The sequence below is a fragment of the Camelus bactrianus genome, chromosome 23 (assembly GCF_048773025.1).
Source record: "Camelus bactrianus isolate YW-2024 breed Bactrian camel chromosome 23, ASM4877302v1, whole genome shotgun sequence".
NCBI lineage: Eukaryota > Metazoa > Chordata > Mammalia > Artiodactyla > Camelidae > Camelus > Camelus bactrianus.
In genome coordinates, this window is record NC_133561.1 from 15,112,285 (window position 1) to 15,130,221 (window position 17,937).

Below are 17,937 nucleotides of genomic sequence, written 5' to 3' on the forward strand. Positions count from 1 at the left end.
CCACACCCTTCCACTTTTTGCCTCAACTTCGCCCTTGATACTGATGATGCTCAAAACTGAGTCTGCAGCTCAGGCTTCTTCCCTAAGCTCCAGAAAGCCCCTGGGCCCCTCCACTATCAGGTCTTCTGATTCAAAGTTATCATCTTATCTGCAGCCCACTCTTCACTCTGTGATCAGAAAATGGCCCCAGAATCCTGGGGTGGGGGTCGTCTTGACTCTTTTTCTCCTTTGGTCAAGTTCAGATCCCTCCCCTTAATGGCTCCTTTGTGCCTTCAGAGAACAGAGCCCAGTATTACCCAAGAGAGGGTCAGCTCGACCTCCAATCCACGTGCCCCAACCTGCCTGCTTCTCATTGACCCGCACTGCAGCCCCTTGGTGTTGAAATAATAGCAGCTAACATGTAATGAGCACCTACTGTGTACCAGGTGCTGAGACAAGCACCTATGAGCTCAGTACTAACATTACCTCAATTTTACAGATGGGAAAATTGAGGCCCGAAGTGGTTTCTCTTGGCCCTTCATGTGGACAGCTTCTTAGGGAGTCCAGCCTGAGGGGTCCAATATCGCTTTTGGCTGCCCCTTTGTGCTTGACGCCACAATCCCAGAGCAGCCGCCAAGCCGACCCCCACCCAGCTCAGGTCAGAGTCCTGGGCCCTCATTCTTTCCTGCCTCAGTTCCTACAATTTTTGTTAATTTAAATTTTTTAAAAAGTCTATTAACTAAAATCCTCTGTCCTGAGGTGGTATGTTTCCCACCCCTCCTCCTCACTGCAGGAGGATTATTTCTTCAAAATGCTAATCCTATCATGTCCCCTCTGTCTTAAAACACTTCAGTGACATCTCTTTGTTCTTAGGACACAGTCTGGACTCTCGGCTGGGAGTGGGTTGTGGCGGCTCCTCTGACCTCTGCCTTCCCGAGGCAGCCCCAGATACCCTGCCCAGCCCTGCTGAGGTCCAGAGTCCGGCCTCCCTCCTGTCCAGCCTTCCTCCTTTAACATGTATCTCTCCTCTGTGCCAGCAAGTGCCGTGCTGGCCACTGAGAACAGAGAGGCGGCAGACACACTAGCAGACAAAGAGCAGGAGCCCTGCTCTCCAGGTTCACACACATGTGGGATGAGCCACATCCTAGAACAGTTTTAATACAGCGTGACAAGTACTGAAATGCATCGCTCCTGGGTTCCTCGATTCCCTGGTCCACACCCTGCGCCTCCAGCGCTCTCCCCTTCTCAGCTGCCTGCTTCCTGCTCAGCCTTCACATGCCGGTGGGGCGTGGTGCAGGGCTCCAGGTCCAGGTCATCTCCCGGGCCCCTTGCTGGAGGCTGGTGGGTACCTTGGCCACATCTCAGGAACAGCCTTGGATGCCAAGGTAGGGTCTACATTTCATCCTAAAAGCAAGAAGATGCCAATTAAAGACTGTAAGCTGGGGGGACAGGATTGGGTTGGTGGATGGAAAGGTCTTCCAGCTGCTGTGTAGGGGAGGAATGAGAAGGGGGGAGGAGCACCCAAAGCAGCAGTGCCAGCGCCTGGAGCATGACGGAGTCCTGGGGCAGCTCACAAAACACCCAGGCCGGGTGACTGCAGCGGGCTGGGTCTGCATTGTGAGCAAGGCCACGGGAGTGACAGTGATTCCGCTGTCCAGCCGAGGTTGACAGCGCCAAAAAGGGGTAACGGTGATCCTTGATGCCTTAATTTGGGTTCCTGTGAGAGAGCGCCCCCCGGGGGAACTTAGAAACAATGCCCAGCTCTGGCCTCCAGGGAGTCCGGCGTAGTTTATTTGGAGCGGGGCCCGGGTGTGGATACTTCTGAAAAGCTGCAGGGGTGATTCTGCCGCGGGCCCAGGGCTGTGGACCATCCGGGAGCCGTGTTGCAGTGACCTGGGGAGTGAACCGGACTTGGAGAGCACTGACAGAGCATGGTGATGGCTTGCAAGGGAGGACCTGAGGCAGGACGTGAAGGCCAGGATGTGCCCTGCTTTCCTGATTTGGTCAAGGAGGTGAAGGATGGCAGAATATTGCACCCCAAATACGCTGTTTTGGCATATTGATTATTTTGAGCTACAGACACCTGAGAAACAGTCAATGCAAAGAAAAGCTTTAGCTGAACTTCCTTTATCTGCCTAAAGACGGCTCCTCCAAAAGAAACATAACTGGTCATAAATCCCCTCCCTGGGACTTTCATCAGTCAGGGAAGACTGACTCATCACAGGACAGGAGACCAGAGAGCGACACCGCATCCAGACTCCGTCACAAACCGTATCTCCCGTCTAGTCTCCCGAGGGCCCATTCACCTGTCCCCAGAATCACTTACTCTCCCCTAAGAGGCCTACATCCCCTCGCCCCTTTCCCTATGAAGATGATATTTAAGCCTGAATTCTAAACCATCTCAGGGAGTTACTCATTTTTCCCTGGGTATCTCCCGTGTCTACAGGAGGTACACATGTTAATAAACTTATTTGCTCTTCTCTTGTTAATCTGTCTTTTATTACAGGAGTCTTAGCTAAGAACTCAGAACAGTTGAGAGAAAATGATTCCTCCTCTTCTACAGGGGCAAATGGTGGTCCCTCCCGACTGGGGTCAGTTCGCCAAGCCTCTGCTCTAATCCTCGCTCTGCAGCTAGGAACAGAGGATAAATTCATTACATAATGACACTATTTCAGTGTGTTCCATTTTTAAGAATGTCAGATCCTGCTGTCTGAGACCTGGGGAACCTCTGACAGTGCTACCCCAAGGGACTCCCTGTTCCAGCGGGGGATCTGGGAACATGGAAACATGCCGAGCCTCCCACGAGGAAAGCATTGGACCAAAACCACAGGATGTGGGAGTGGAAAGGGCACCTTAAAGACCCTCTCTGTCACCACAGGCTCTGTGTGTGTGGGAGGATGTGTGTGGGCTCATCCACAAGGGAGCAGTTTGTACTACTGCAGCTCATCAATTCCAAAACACATTTCTTTCATACTTAACACTGAGCGACCAGCATGCATTATACAAACAATTGCCATTATTTAAATGGCAGTTTTTAAGATACATGAGTGGTACATCCAATAAAGGAATAGCTTGTAATCAATGACATCTTAGATACGATGGCATTACTTCGCTTTTATTTTTATAACCAGCTTGGAAATCCATTGAACAAGATGTCTGTTGGCCAAATACATCATCATCTGCTTCATGGAAATAATGAAAAATCTGCCAATGAAGAAAGCAAGCCCTTTGTCGGCTGAGGCTGTGACACTCACACGTTGTTGATGCCCTGAAACTTCAGGTTTGTTCTGACCCTCGGCAGGAGCCTAGGGACTTCCTGTGGAGACGGTGACCCTGGGGCTGGTAATCCTATCCCCAGCGTTCTGGGAATGCTTCTATGCTGTTCCTGCTTTTCCTTCTACTGTGTTTTCGTGACAGCTGAGGATCTGGGCTGGGCTGGGCAGTAGTTTGTAAACTTTACTGGGCAGCCACTAGGGCTCATCCACACTCACCACCATGGCGGTAGAGACTACAACACAATCTAAGGAGGCCAGACAAATAGGTCCTGCGTGCCTTCCACAATTTTCTTTAGGGCTGTGTTGTATAAATGGGTTTAAAATGGCCCCTGTGCACCGGCCCCTAGGCTGTTCACTTCTGCACAGTGGTGCAGAAACACTAGCTCCATGCTCGCCCTCACCGAAGTCAAATTTTTACACACCCAATGGCTTTAGATACAGCCCAGATAAGTTTTTTTTTTAAACCCATTTAGAGCCTGCCTGCTTTTAATAACCTCACAAACCTGCACCCAACATCTGCTGGCCATAGAGAAGACAAATCCCAGGTCTATAAAAGACCCCAAACTGTGGCTGCCCTTCGGAGCTCTCTGACCTAAAGACTCTGCACCATGCTGCTGAATGACCTCACCTAGACACGTAGTGCCCTTGCTCTCTCCCCTTCTGGGTGGTGGCCCTGAGCCTCTGTCCCTGGAAGCTCTCCTGCTGCGAGGGACTCTCCCTCCCAGGTAACCTGTCCAAGTGCCATCTAAATAAAGCGCGCTGTGTGCACTGCCACCTAGTGGTCATACTCTTTTCCTGCATCAGCCCTGAAATCCTGGAATTCACACAGTGTAAACAGACAGATAAACCTAATCTTAAACATGGACCCCCCCCATGAGGCTTCCCTGGAGTCTGAGCAGCAGGGGTGATAACACCATTGAAACGCCATCGTTTTTTACCTGAAGACAGAATATATGCAGGGGTCAATCATTACATATGCAGAAAGATTCAAGATTAAAAAAAATAGCATCCTCTCCCTTCATGCAAAGATAAAAACACATTAAAAATTACAGAGCAGGCGAGTGAGCATGCTTGGTTTGTTGCTCTCCTCTGCGGGGTGCGGAAAGGGCGGCCGCCTGGACAGTCCCAAGGGAGCTGACTCAGCTCCCGTTCCCAGGAAGAAGACTCCGCTCTCCCCAGTAGGGAATATCAATGCGCATCTCAGCCGGGGAAGGAGCAGGAGAAATAGTGAGCATCACTAGAGGCCGTTGCACTTGGGCTTGATGCCAAATGCATGGATTATTGCAAATAAGACTCACAAAACTCTGTTGTTAGTCCTATAATACAAATGAGGAAACGCAAACTCAGGAGAGTTCATTGACTGGCCCAAACTCACAAATCTAATCTGCGGAACCACTGGGATTCAAAACCAGATCAATCCAACTCCGCCAGTGAGAGGTTTGACCACCTCACCCTGCTGCAGAAATTCCACCGGCCCAAGCATTTCACACCGGTTCTCATCAAGGGCTGGATGAAGGATGGAAGGGCTGTGGATAGGAATCGTGCCTTCTCCTTCTGCCTCCCCCACCGTTATGGGCAGAGGAGGGCAGGCAGGACTCAGGGGACAGGCAGACCCTGTGGACACCATACATCCTGGAGGCAGATTGGGGTCCGGACCTACAATGGGGCGAGGGAGCCACAGCAGGGCTCTGCCTGCTCGCGGCCCAGCTCCACTGGCCCAGGGACCCTATCAGCCTTCCAGGCTCCTCGCTGGCCACCTCCAGCACCTGGGCCACGGAATTCCCTAGCCAAGCAAGAGTGAAGCCCAAGTGACGTGATGGAATGGGATGCTGAGACATCAATAGAAGATTCTAGTTCTTTTCCAACCCACAGCCAGGCTCTCCCACTCTGTGTCAGACCAGCCAGGAACACCTCACCCCTCACCCATCTCTGGAAGGATTGACCTTCCCTGTGCTGGTTTCCTATGGCTGCTGTGACAAGTTCCTATGGACTGAGTGGCTTAAACAATAGGCTTTTATTGTCTCCCAGTTCTGGAGACTGGAGGTCCCAGATCAAGTGTCTGCAGGTTCGCTCTCTGGAGGTTGAGGTTTTGAGGGGGTGCAGTTCAACATGTGATGCTCCATAGCCCACACTTTTTTCTTTTCTATGATGGTTTCCTTTGAGCAACTGGCCATTGTGGTAGGAGAGCCCCCTCACGTTCCCAAACCAGCTCCCGGTCCCCTCCTCCTAGGGATGCAGGAGTCGCTGAGGCTTCTGGATGCATGTCGTTCAGTGTGTGTTGTTTCCTCTGAGGCCACAGAAGCCCCATAGCAGGGCCCGGGCTGCCTGCAGGGGACACAGGATGGACCCTTCAGATTGCTGCCCTGCACGATGTTTTCAGGTAACACTGTGGCTCTGTTCACAGCTGCCCCCGCCACCTTAGGTAATGTCTCTGAGGTCTGGGCTCGCCCAGAATCACTCTCCTTCTGCACGTCTCCTGTGGGGACACAAGCACGCCAAACCCCAGGTCCATGCGGGGCCCTGAAAATACCACTCAGAGGATGCAGAGTCCCCTCAGGGGCTGGAGCACCTCTTCAAGGGAGCACCTGACGGTCTCAGGACAACCAGGAATCACCACCTCTCCCCACCTTCAAGGCGGCTTCTGCAGAGAAGAGCAAAGCCAGGAACATTTCCCTGATCCCCTTCCTGCCTGGTTCCTGGTTAGAGTTTGCAAATGAGAGATGCTACTAAAGTTAGGAAGCAGGAAGAGGAAAGGCCATCATTCTTTGGAGGCAGTTGCAGCGAGAGCTGTGGAAGCTGAGATTTGGGATGTCTTCCTGGAGCGCTCTCAGGCAACATCCCTGAGCTGCTGCACAGGAAGCGGGTGGGAGCTTCCTAAAGGCTCTTGGCAGTGATGTGACTTCCGGGTCCGCCTACTTGCATGTTGCAGGCTGGCCTTTGGCATTGGCCTCCCTGACCTCCACTCTCTTAGGTCTCCCTCTGGTTCACTGTACCCCTTAATTCTCTAAATTGAAACTTTGAATGCCTAGGGTGACTTCTGTTTTCCCAGCTGAATCCTGACTGAAACAAAAAGAAAGAGCAGATGTGCAGGGAGGGCAAATGTTTGCAGTCAGCTCTGAGAGTGGGCGTCCGCTGGTGGTTTGCTAGGACTGGGCGGTCGCGTCTTGGCAACGAGGGAAGAACAAGGGAGATCCCAGCAAAGTGAGCAGCCTCCCTGAGCAAGCATTTCAGTGGCCCAGTAAGAAGGAGCAGAGCCAGAAAAACACAGACTTGCATGGAGTTGGGGGGTGTAGCCAAGTGGCAGCCCACATGCTTTGTGTGCACAAGGTTCTGGGTTTAATTCCCCATGCCTCCCTTAAGGGAAAAAAAATCCCAAAAATTAAAAAATAAAATTACCCCCTCAAAAGAGAAAAACGCAGATTTGAATCACTCACTAACAGTCACCCTGCTTAACCTGAGTCTGAGTTTCCTTCTTGTAAAAGAGCGGAAGATCATCCAATGATTAGAGATCGTGAGTGGGGAGGTGACCACTCATTAGCCGAGCCTGCCCTGGGGCTCAGGTGAGAAGACTTAGGTGGACTTCCCAGCATGGAGACCAGCAATAGAAATGCCCAAAACATGTTCATTCTTTTCTTCCTTGGCAGAGACAGCCATTTGCTTAAAAAAAAAAGATGCTCCCAGCAGCTTTCATGTGCCTTTACTCAGCCTGAGGCTACAGCTTCTAACTCTTCCTTGCTATTCAGAAGGAAGAAGGATAAGGAAGCAAAGGACAACCCCTCAGTGTCCGGCCAGCATTCCCCTGGGCTGGGGTGCGTCTCCTGCTAGAACAGCTCCCTGGGGCTCTGCACTCAGCCCCCCAAACCAGGGCAGCAAGCACAGATTTAAATATAAATGTGAAAAGTAGAAAGACTCCAGAAGAAAACACAGAGGAATATCCTCATGACCTTGATACAGGCAAACATTTATCACATAAGAACACAAAAACACCAACTATAAAATAAATTGATAAATTGGTCTCCATCAAAATGAAAAGCTTTTCCTCATTAAAGAAACTGTTAATAAAATGAAGAGGCAAGCTGTAAACTGAGAAAATATTAGTGATACATATGTCTGAGGAAGACTCGTGCCTGCAGTGCATAAAACACACTTGCAAATCAATGACAAAAAGATAAACAACTCATTTAAGATGGACTCAAGACATGAACAGACAGTTATTAAGAGAATATATGCAAATGGGTAACAAGCACATGAGAAGGTATCCAACATATTAGTCATTAGGAAAATGCAAATGAAAACCACTCTAAGATACCACTTCACGCTCACTAGAAAGGTTAACATGCAAAAGGTCGACCACACCAAGTGCAGGCGAGGATCTGAAACAACTGGAACCTCACGCTTGCTTGGTAGTTCTGCGAAATGTTCTTCAACATTTTGGAAAACTGCTTGGCAATTTTTTTTTTTCTTCAAAGTAATGTATCCCTACCCTATGACCCAGCAATTTCAGTCTGAGATAGTTACCCAAGAGAAATAAAAATACAACCACAGAAACATCTGTAAAAGAATGGTCCCTGGTAGCTTTATTTGTAGTAGCAAGTAACTGCAAACAACAAATCTCAACAGGAGACAGGATAAATAAATGGTGGTAAATCCACACAATGCGGTGAAAGAGAGCAAACCGCTGATGGATGTGACCTCGTGAAGAATCTCAAAAGATCATAAGTAAAAGAAGGCCGATGCAAAGGACTGACTGAATGATTCCGTTTAGGTGAAGTTCGGGAAGAGGCAAAAATCAATCCAGGCTGATGGAAGTCACAACAGTGGTTATCTGAGTTGGGGCGGGGGCAGGTACTAGCCAAAAAAGAGTAAGAGGGCACTTTCCAGAGTGATGTCAGTTCTCTGTATCTTGACTGAGGTCTTGATGACATGGGTGTAGACAGTTGTCAAAAGGCACTGAAGTATATATAGTTAGGATCTGTCCATTTCATTTTATGTTTAAAGCAAACAAACAAACAACTCAGGGATTTCCTTCTCAGATTTCCAAAGGCATTGCCTAAACTTCCAAAGAGGTCAGTTTCACCCCAGGGACAGAGCAGAGGAACTGAAGGCAGATCCAAGGAACCAGGGAAACTTGGATGGGCGATTTACACGACACAGCCCTGTCTCCATCAGCCGCCGGGTGTTAATGTGCATTTATTTTGTGCTAGAACTGTGCTACTAGTTTCTACATACTTTTTAATCCTGGGGGGGAAATTACAACAACAAACCAAATCCTGAAGCTCCAAGCAGTGAAACCACACACAGCCAGGGCATCTCCGGGTTCCAAGCCGAATGTTTCCTATGGCTGTGTCTGGGGTGGATGCGAGCTGGGGAACGCCTGCCCCAGGCTCACTTGAGGCTGCAGACTGAGTCCAGCTAGAGGCGGTGCCTTCACCAGCCAGTGCTCCCTCCTTTGTTGGACGCTAAGCCTGAAGGTCCTCCCAGGAAGCACCAGTGGTGACTCCTGGTCCCCTCTCCAAAAGGGCTTTCTTGTTTTCACAGTGTTTTCTGGAGCACAGAAACACTGGTTACTTATTTTTGCAAATCCCTCCAGGCTTGGCACAACCTGCAGGCCTGGAAGATGCTGGCCCTACAACACAGCTGCAGCTGGGGAAAGAGCTGGGGACCCATTCATGGCCAAGGTCATTGGAAAAACCATGAAAGCGGCCTCAAGTGTTAGGTCCTGAGAGCTGCTTGAGCGGCAAACCCAGGTCAGCTCGGCAGAAAAATGCCCCAGGCTCCACCACACCAAAGCACCTGCTTCCTGAGGCGGCTGGGGCCCGATGAGACATGATGTCATTGATTTTATCACGTCTCAGAGAGACAACCTTCCCGCAGAGGAGACAGGAAAACAGGGGCCTGCAGAGGTGACCTGCCTGTGCTGGGAAAAGAAACACTGTTTCCAGCCTGCGGGAGCAGGGCCCCCAGTTTCAGGAATAACGCTTCCTTGTCACACTCGCCCAGACCTGTGGGGCCTGAGAGGACCACAGCCTGAGCGAGTTCCTGCCATAGAACTGTCTGGAAAATAAAGATGTTTAAGACAGGTCTATCTAAATGGAAGTTATTGGGGCCATGGAGACATCAGATGTTTGATGGCTAGTAAAACAGAGGAAGCATTTCTTTAATCTTAAAAAAAATAAAATTGAGCAAAACATCCTATGTATCATTCACATGTATGGTCACCTGTTGAAAGAATGTTGTTTTTCTTTGCTGGTTCTTTTGTTGGTTTAATTTTTAAATTCTAGCTAATTCTATTTTCTTTGTCTTCTGTCAAGGACAGAAGTTAGTGTCTCCATTTTATCTATGTAAATACTGGCTAAATAGTCTGTCTATATTAAAGTATTCTTAATGAAATGCCTGCACAGGGTTGAACATTAAATAATACCAGAGGCTCAAAATGAAAGTTGGCTGTGGCCTGTCCCACCCCCGCCTCCCTCAGTCTCCCTAAGCCCCCCAGCCAATCACTTGTGTTTTTCCTTTGGTTGGGGCTGGGCAGGGAAACACACGGAGACCAGAGGTCGATCTTAACAAAGATAAGGTATTTGTTTTTTTTTTTTTAAACCGAAGAATAATACTATACAGAAAAGTGAACAAATTAATTGCTACAATGAAATGTCTTGTCACAAAGTGGACACACACACATCATCACTTGGATCAAGAAACAGAACATGACCAGCTTTTGGAAGCCCCCCTCCAACGCTCCCCGCCCTCATCCCCAAAGGTAACCATTAGCCTCATATGTGAGTTTGCCTCCTTGAAAATTGTTAAAAATGGAACCACGTAACGCAGTCATGCCTCGCTTCTCTGACTTAACATTTTTGTGAGATTCACGCATACTGTTGCATGTGGCTGCAGTCGGGTAATGGCTGTTTCTGTGTTTTTCAATAACCACAATTTATTTATCCCTTTTATGGTTGGTGGACATGTGGGTTGTTTCCAATGGCGGCTACTGCAAATAATGCTGCCGTAACATTTTTGCCTTCTGGTGCACGTGTGTGTGGGTTTCTACCAATGAGTAGAGTCATGGTGTCACAGGTCACATGTGGGTTCAACTTTGGTAGATACTGATGGACTGTTTTTGAAAGTATACCAATTTACATTCTCACCAATAATGCAGGAGAGTTTCAACCGCTCCACATCCTTGCCAATACTTGATACTGTCCGTCTTCTTAACTTTAGCCATCCTGGAGGGTGTGTAGTGGTATCGTGATGTGGTTTTAATTTGCATTTCCCGGATAACTAAAGGAGGTTGAATATCTTTTCATTTGCTTTTGGCCACTGGATATCCTTTCGTGAAATTCTTAAGCCTTTTGTCCATTTTTCTTCTGTGTTGTCTTTTTCTTCTTGGTTTGTCGGGGGGCTTTCCTATGTTGGCTATGGGTCACTTATAGATGCATGTCTTATTCTTCCATACTGTCGTTGGCCTATTTGCTCACTGATGGCCTTTGGATGGGTGGGTCTTAATTTAAATGTGGTCCTCCTTCTTGATTTCAGTTGCTCCAAGTCCTTCTCTTGTATCTTAGCTCTACTTACTGCCTTATAGTTCCCCAGTACCTCCAAATAGACTTAAAAATAGTTTCTTTACCTTGTTAGATGTTCCTGATGGAAGAATTGGGCAGAACTCCCTCAGGCAATCACCATTAATTGTCTAGATCTTCCCTCTGGCATTTCCATATCTCCAAATACAGACTCAGAATGCTCTTTCTTGATTTAACATTCGAGACATTTTCAATTGTGGTAGATGAGAATTTATCTATCTTACACTTGTACCCACATTCTCCTCTTCTCTGACATAGTTATTTTGTAATTTCCAACTCTCAACCACATTTCCTTTACATTATATTGAGACTATCTAAATGATATTCACTGCAAGACATTTTCAGGGCCAGCTGTACTTGAGATTATGAGTGGTATTCTCTTTGAAGTTTTCAGCAGCCCCAACCAATATTGTAAAATTTCCCAAACAGCCTCAATTTCAAAGACAGCAAACACTTGCTGTTCTTAAACTGAATTGGAGGAGTTCCTCCTATTTAGGAGTGACCCCAAAGGGCGATGCTGTATGGAATTTATCAGTCTACCGAGGCCTGACTCTGAGTTGTGTGGACCACCCGGTACCCACGTCTCAACACGGCGCTGCTGCTCTCATCTTGTGTCAGAGACGCCACAACTCTTGTGAAGTGGGACTTGGCAAAATAGCCTCAAAAACCATTCCAACTGCTGAGATTAGTGATGGAAGGGAAGACGAACGAAGAGAATTTAAGAAACTTTTGGGTCTTTGCCAGAAAAGAGAAGTTTTGTAATAAATTAGAGAGGAGTGTTGAATTCTGTGGTGGCTGAGAGGTAGGCCATGAACTGGTCCTGAATAAAGTCTGTATGGAAATGTCCAAAGGTAACTTTTTCAATGAGTTTCAGTAGGAAGATTATGCCATTTGTGTGTTTAAATAGTAGGATTCCAAAAGGCTGCAGGACAGACTCCTCTCAGATGTCAAACGTGATCTGTGTTCTGACTTATCGTTCTTATAAATACACGTGCACCTGTCATTTCACACGTCCCAGGTTTGGTTGGAAAAGAGAGTCACGGGGAAGGTCACCCAAAGCAAGAGGGGTGCCGAGTGTAGCACTACCTCCTCTCCAACCCCCCAGCTCCTCCTTCAGGAGTCATGTTCTTACAGGAAGTTCTGCTCGGGAGACTGCATCTGTGTCTGAGCTGCCCAGGCCCCCGGAGAGCCATGGCTGGCGAGCAAGTCGGGCAGGAGAGATTGCACTGAGACGAAGTGACCGTACTGCCGTCTTCTGGATCTGTGGTTATCACTGTTACTGGCAGCAATACTTTGTTGCTGCTTTTTGTCTTGCTGGATTTCTTGGCTTGTGTTGTTTGTTTTATGAGTGGAGGTAATTAGATTTCTTCCTTGGTTTCCGCTTGGAGGAGGTACTGGGGATTGAACCCAGGACCACTTGGGTGCTGAGCATGTGCTTTACCACTTGAGCTATACCGTTCCCTTGTGGATTTCTTAGTATGAGGTTCACAAGGAGCTTCTTGACCCTGTTTCCCTTTCCCACCATCCCTCCATCCTAGCCCAACTCCTGGCTACTAGTCTAGGAGCTCCACCCATGCCCTGTCATTTGAGACAAAGTTCAGTAGGTTTCTTAGAGCCTGTGGTCTCCTACCCTTGCAGCACCTGTGTGGACGTCCCGCTCTCCTGGTCCTGCCCTGCCCATCCCAGAAGCACCTAATAGCAGCAGCTTAGACACTGGGGAGGCAGGGTTCTGCACTGTGCTTCATCCATTCACCAGGCATTTATTAAGCACACACTACGGGCCAGGCAGCGTACTGGGCTTAGGATACAAAGATGACAAGACTCAGTCCCTGCCATCAGGGGCTCACAGCCTAGGGTGCCTCTGCACACCCGCACACACATTGGCCAACACAATGTTGTATATCAGTCAGGTCATAAGGCACGGGTGGTGGTGCTAGGAAATTCACTGGGCAGACGGAGGAGGGTGGGGAGAAGGAATTCCAGAGGGAGGAAGAAGCATGGAAAAGTATAGGTGGGAAAGCCTTGTGTGGTCTGGAAACGGTATGGGATCTGTTACAGATCTTTCCTTATGGAGCTCATAGTCTAGAGGGGGTGGGGGGCCAGGCAGACTCCCGATTCTCAAAGGAGGCAGGAAACAAGAAGAGTTTGTTTTAAAAGGACAGATAAAGTGCAAGCGTTTGCACAAAAAGGAGAGAGGATCTGGGCTGGGGGCATCCCAAGGAGGCTTGGTGGGCTGGATTTTGAAGAACAGGTAGGATGGATTGCAGGGATGGGAGAATATCCCAGAAGGAAGCAGCAGAGCTGGGGGAGGGGATGTGGCTGTGCCAAAGAACAATGCTAATGGGTGTTTCAAGGAACAAAGAACAATGGGAGCAGGGCAAGCTCAGTCTCAGGAGTCAGAGGGGCCCCACGAAGCTGGGATGACAACAGCCTGTGTGTGTGTGTGTGTGTGTGTGTGTGTGTGTGTGTGTGTGTGTGTGTGTGTCTGTCTGTGTTGGAGAAGTTAGGATGCAGGGAGGACAGTGAGGGGAACAGTGTGACATGTGAAGTGCTGAGTCCCCGGCTGGGTTGGATTTGGAGGCGTCTGTATGGGAAGCCATGGGGTAACTTGGGCACCTTCCTTGGTTTAGATTTCCTTAATGCTTTTGCAAAAATATTTCTATATTGAAATAAACAGGAAACAATGCAAAATACATATAAATTTCTTTTAAGATAAAAAAAATACAGCTTCTAAGAAATTATGACTGCCTCCAGAAGGTCCCCTGGTGTGAGCATCCTTCCATGACCATTAGAGCAGCTCAGGATGAGATCTGAGATGCCCCGATATCCTTGGCCAATTTCACTCTCATGGCAACTCTATGAGGTAGATATGATGACACCTATAGATAAGAAAGCAGACCAGCAATGGTGTGTAACGTGCTCGAGGTCACACAGCTCATGAGCAGCAGAATCAGAACTCACACAAGGATCTGGGTCCCAAGTCCAAGATCTTTCTGTAACAGGTTGTGTGGCTGATAAATGGGGTGTGGTGGGGCGAGGGTGGGGAATACAGCTGGAAAAGGTTGCTGCTAAATCATGGAAGTTCTCTTATGCCAGGTGGAAATAAAGATTGCAAGCAAAAAAGAACATTCACTGCCCACTAGACCCAGAAGGTAAGAAGAGGAGCGGAATGGCCACAAGAAACCTAATCATTCTCCTGTCAGACTCTCCGTGGCCCCCCTCATCCCTGAGACTGAGCAGTGGCACTGTTCCCACGGCAGAAGCAGGAAGCACGCCTCTTTTTCCATTCGTTTTCTACTTAGTGTTGTTCTGCAGGGCTCAGAGTTCCAGGTCATCGGCCAGCTCCTTCAGGAACTGAACGCTGGAGACACCTGGGTGTTGGCCATCTGTAACTTCACTTGAGGCGCCCTTCCCACGACAAGGATTTACCCCACAGTCAGTGCAACAGGAGGGAACAGTGTTATTGGGTCTGAAAGGAAATCAGTGGAGAGTTGGGATGCTCTGGGGGTGGCTGCAATTTTCTAGATCTATTCCTTTCCATGCAGAGGTTGGTGAGACAAAATGTCATGTTCCTGTGAAAATCAAGAGATTTATGTTGTCTTCATAGTAGGAAAGCAACAAGTCCCCAGAGGACCCCCCCCATGGTAACTTAGTGGAAATACAAGGTGAAGAGTTATCTGTGGCTTGAGGTAAGTGTTAAACTGTTCCTTTGACTAGGAGATGGTGGTTGTACTTTGCAACTGAATGTCATTGTCTTTCTTCTTTTCCTTTCCTTTCTTTAGAATGTGTTGAGAGAGTTTGTTAAGAAACCAGCCAACATCCTGAAGATCCTCAGGCCACCTCAAGTACTGCCGTTTCTGTACAAATCCTCTGATGGACTGATGCTTCATCAGCTGGTACTGGGACAGGGACCCGACCACCACCATGATGAGGGCGCCATTGAGGTCAGCTAAGCACCTGCTCTGGGCGTAGCTGAAGGCTTCGAGGCACCACCCATCTCTAAGGAAGTGTCTGCTCACAAGACAGACAATCTTTCTGCTGCTCCACACGGCATCTTGGATGTTGGCGATGTGGTTCTCCCCTGGCACAAAGTCTCTTTCTTCAAAGCACAGGTTAAATCTGTTTTGGTCGCTATACTGAGCGTCCAGGTGTTTGAGCAAAGTATTCTGCACCCATTCAAAGTCTTTGCTACTGAAGCACAAGTAAGCATCGTACTTATACGTGTCTGATTCTCTTTCCTTGGCGGGGTCTTTGAACACCAGTCTCTGGGCTTTCTTATAACAGAGGAAACAAAACCCTCGGAACTTCGTGACTACAAGCATGGTCATGAGGAACAGAGTCAAAGTGACAGTGAATAAGATGAAAAGGGAAAACCTGAGGGACTTTAAAACTTCCTCTTCATCACAACCTTCCGTGGAAACAGAGTAGAGGGAAGTCCCAGCGTACGAACTCGGGTACACACAGTATATGTCTTCAGGAGACCCAAATATTGTGACATTGGTTTGATTGAGCCAATTGATAAAAGTGCTAAGTTCACACTCACAGATGAACTTGTTATGAGTTAGATCCACAAAACTGAGTGATGCAAATAAATCAGGATCAGGAGATAGGAGCTGGTTTCTGGATATATCCAGGATCTCCAAAGTAGCAGGTAAGTCACCAGGGAATAGAACTGTCAGCCTATTGGAGCTGAGGCTGAGTCCCCTCAGTGCAGTTAGATGGTAAAAGACTCCTGGTGGGAGGAAATTCAAGTAGTTGTTATTCAAATACAGGATTTTGAGTTGGGAAAGCCCCTTAAAAACATCCCAACAGAACCCGGTTTCCCAGGCAAGTTGCAGCATGTTTTCTCCAAGGAAAAGCTGTTTTAAGCTGGGATTCTCTGCCGGGGCATGCCTTTGGTTACAAGAGGAAAGGCGATTTTGATTTAAAATGAGAAATTGGAGTTGAGGGACCTGGAGAAGGAAGTAGAGATCATCCAGATTTTCCAGCCTGTTCTCTGATAAGTGGATGAAGTTGGCTGTAAGTGTGATGTTTGGCAAAGTCACCAGCTTATTGCCACCCAGGAAGACAGTAGGTATGCTGGGAATAAAATAAATTGTTGTAAGAGCATTATCCCGGAGATCCAAGGTATTTAATTTTTCCAGGAATCTGAATGTCTGGTCCTCAATGATCCCGATGTGATTCTTTTGCAGGTCAATATAGGCAACCTCAGGTAATCCATCAAAATTAGAATTATAAAGTTCCCCCAGCAGGTTATGTGACATATTGAGAACTTGGAGGTTGTCGAGTCCATAAAATGCTTCATCCGCAATCTTGTTTATTTTGTTGTAGGCAAGGTTCAGAACCTTCAACTCCTTGAGCATCTCAAAGAGTCGGAAGTTCAGGGAGAAGATAAACCCGTGTGAAAGGTCCAGATGTATCACCGAGCTCCTGGCCAGGCCAGCAAATGTGTTTCGGTCAGGTTCTTTGATGTTATGGAAGCCAAAGTGAGAACCCATAATGTGGTGAGCAAGAACCAAAGAGAAAACCTGGCTTCCATTGATGGCATGGCTGAAGTTTCTTGTGATGTCCACTGTCCAGCCATTGCCAGAAACATCGAGGGTTTCCAGGACCATGTTTCTGAATGGGTTCATACACTTTTCCCAGTCCACTGAGACCCTGTTGTACAGGTTATTATCAGCAAGGCTTAAAAAGGAGAGTGTTTTTCCTTGGAGGGGTTTGAGCCCATGCTCACATACAACTGGTATCTGGTTGAGGGAAAAATCAATGGACTTCAAAGAATTCAATTCCCAGAATGAAGGATGAAGCTGAAGACTCTGAATCCGGTTTTTAGATAGGTCCAAGCGAGTTAAAGACTCTAAATTTCTGAAATAACCATCTTTTAATACAGCATCGGAGAGACCACAATAAAACAGTCTAAGTTCAGAGAGATGGGGCAGTCCTTGAAAAGCATCTGGATGCAAGAAGTCTACCTGATTTTGGCCCAGGTCCAAGATTCTAAGATTGGGCAGGTTTCTGAAGGCTTCTTTGTCAATGGTCAAAGGGGTGAACTGAGTCCCGAGCTCCAGCAGCTGCAGCTGCTCCAGGACAGGGAAGGATGTGGTTGTGACTGTCCTGATGTAGTTGTAGCTTAGCAGGAGGCTCTTGGTGGTATTGGGGACCTGGGGGACCTGGGTGAGGTTGCAGAAACGATATAAGGCCATCTGACCATCGAAGGAGCAGGAAGAAATTCTAAGCACAGGACTGGCCATGAGCACCACTCCTAAGAGAAGGTCAAGATGATCTCCCATGTTCCTAGGGAGAAGAAGGGAGAGTGAAAACAGGCATCTAAGTGTAAAGCATTGCACACAGGTGCTTAGGGCTTGGGGGATTCCTCTATGATGTGGTCATTCCCTTCAGCCTGGACCCTTTGTTGCTCTGGGTCCATGGCCACGGCTGTTGGCAGATACCGACTGGTGTAGACAGAGCTGTTCTCACTCGCTAGCTTTTTTCTTTTTTTTTTGGTCCAGGTCTTTTTTTTTTTTTAACTGAAGTGTAATCAGTTTACAATATTGCATCAATTTCTGGTGCACAGCATGTTTCAGTCATACATACATGTATATATATTCATTTTCATATTCTTTTTCATTATATGTTACTACAAGGTATTAAATATAGTTCCCTGTGCTATACGGTAAAAACTTATTGTTTATTTTATATATAGTAATTAGTATCTGCAAACGTTGAACTCGTAATTTATCCCTTCCCATCCCCTTCTCCCCTGGTAACCATAAGTTTCTTCTCTATGGCTGAGTCTGCTTCTGTTTTGTAAATAAGTTCATCTGTGTCATTTTTTTTTTAAAGACTCCACACATAGGTGATATCATATGGTATTTTTCTTTCTCTTTCAGGCTTATTTCACTTAGAATGGATCTCCAGGTCCATCCATGTTGCAGCAAGTGACATTATTTTATTCTTTTCATGGCTGAGTAGTATTCCATTGTATGTGTATGTGTGTACATATATATATATATATACACACTAAATAGCTATATATACTACATATATACACTACATATGTATGTGAATATATATGTGTGTGTGTGTATATGTATACATATGTATGTGTG

The 17,937-nt window shown here is 47.5% G+C and overlaps 1 protein-coding gene across 2 annotated transcripts in view; it reads right to left on the reverse strand.

Annotated features, from left to right (window-relative positions):
• Positions 1-1,095: 1,095 nt before the first annotated feature.
• TLR5 (toll like receptor 5) overlaps positions 1,096-17,937 on the reverse strand; it is a 34,495-nt gene continuing 17,653 nt past the window's right edge. The window contains exon 4 of one of the 2 annotated variants that reach the window (XR_012501810.1): positions 1,096-1,383. Coding sequence is in view for 1 of the 2 variants with exons in the window: in XM_074351660.1 (XP_074207761.1) it covers positions 14,542-17,122 (2,581 nt within the window). In the remaining variant the exon portion in view is untranslated. Of the gene's footprint in view, positions 17,123-17,937 lie in introns of both variants that reach the window. The other variant, XM_074351660.1, reaches the window with a different exon arrangement.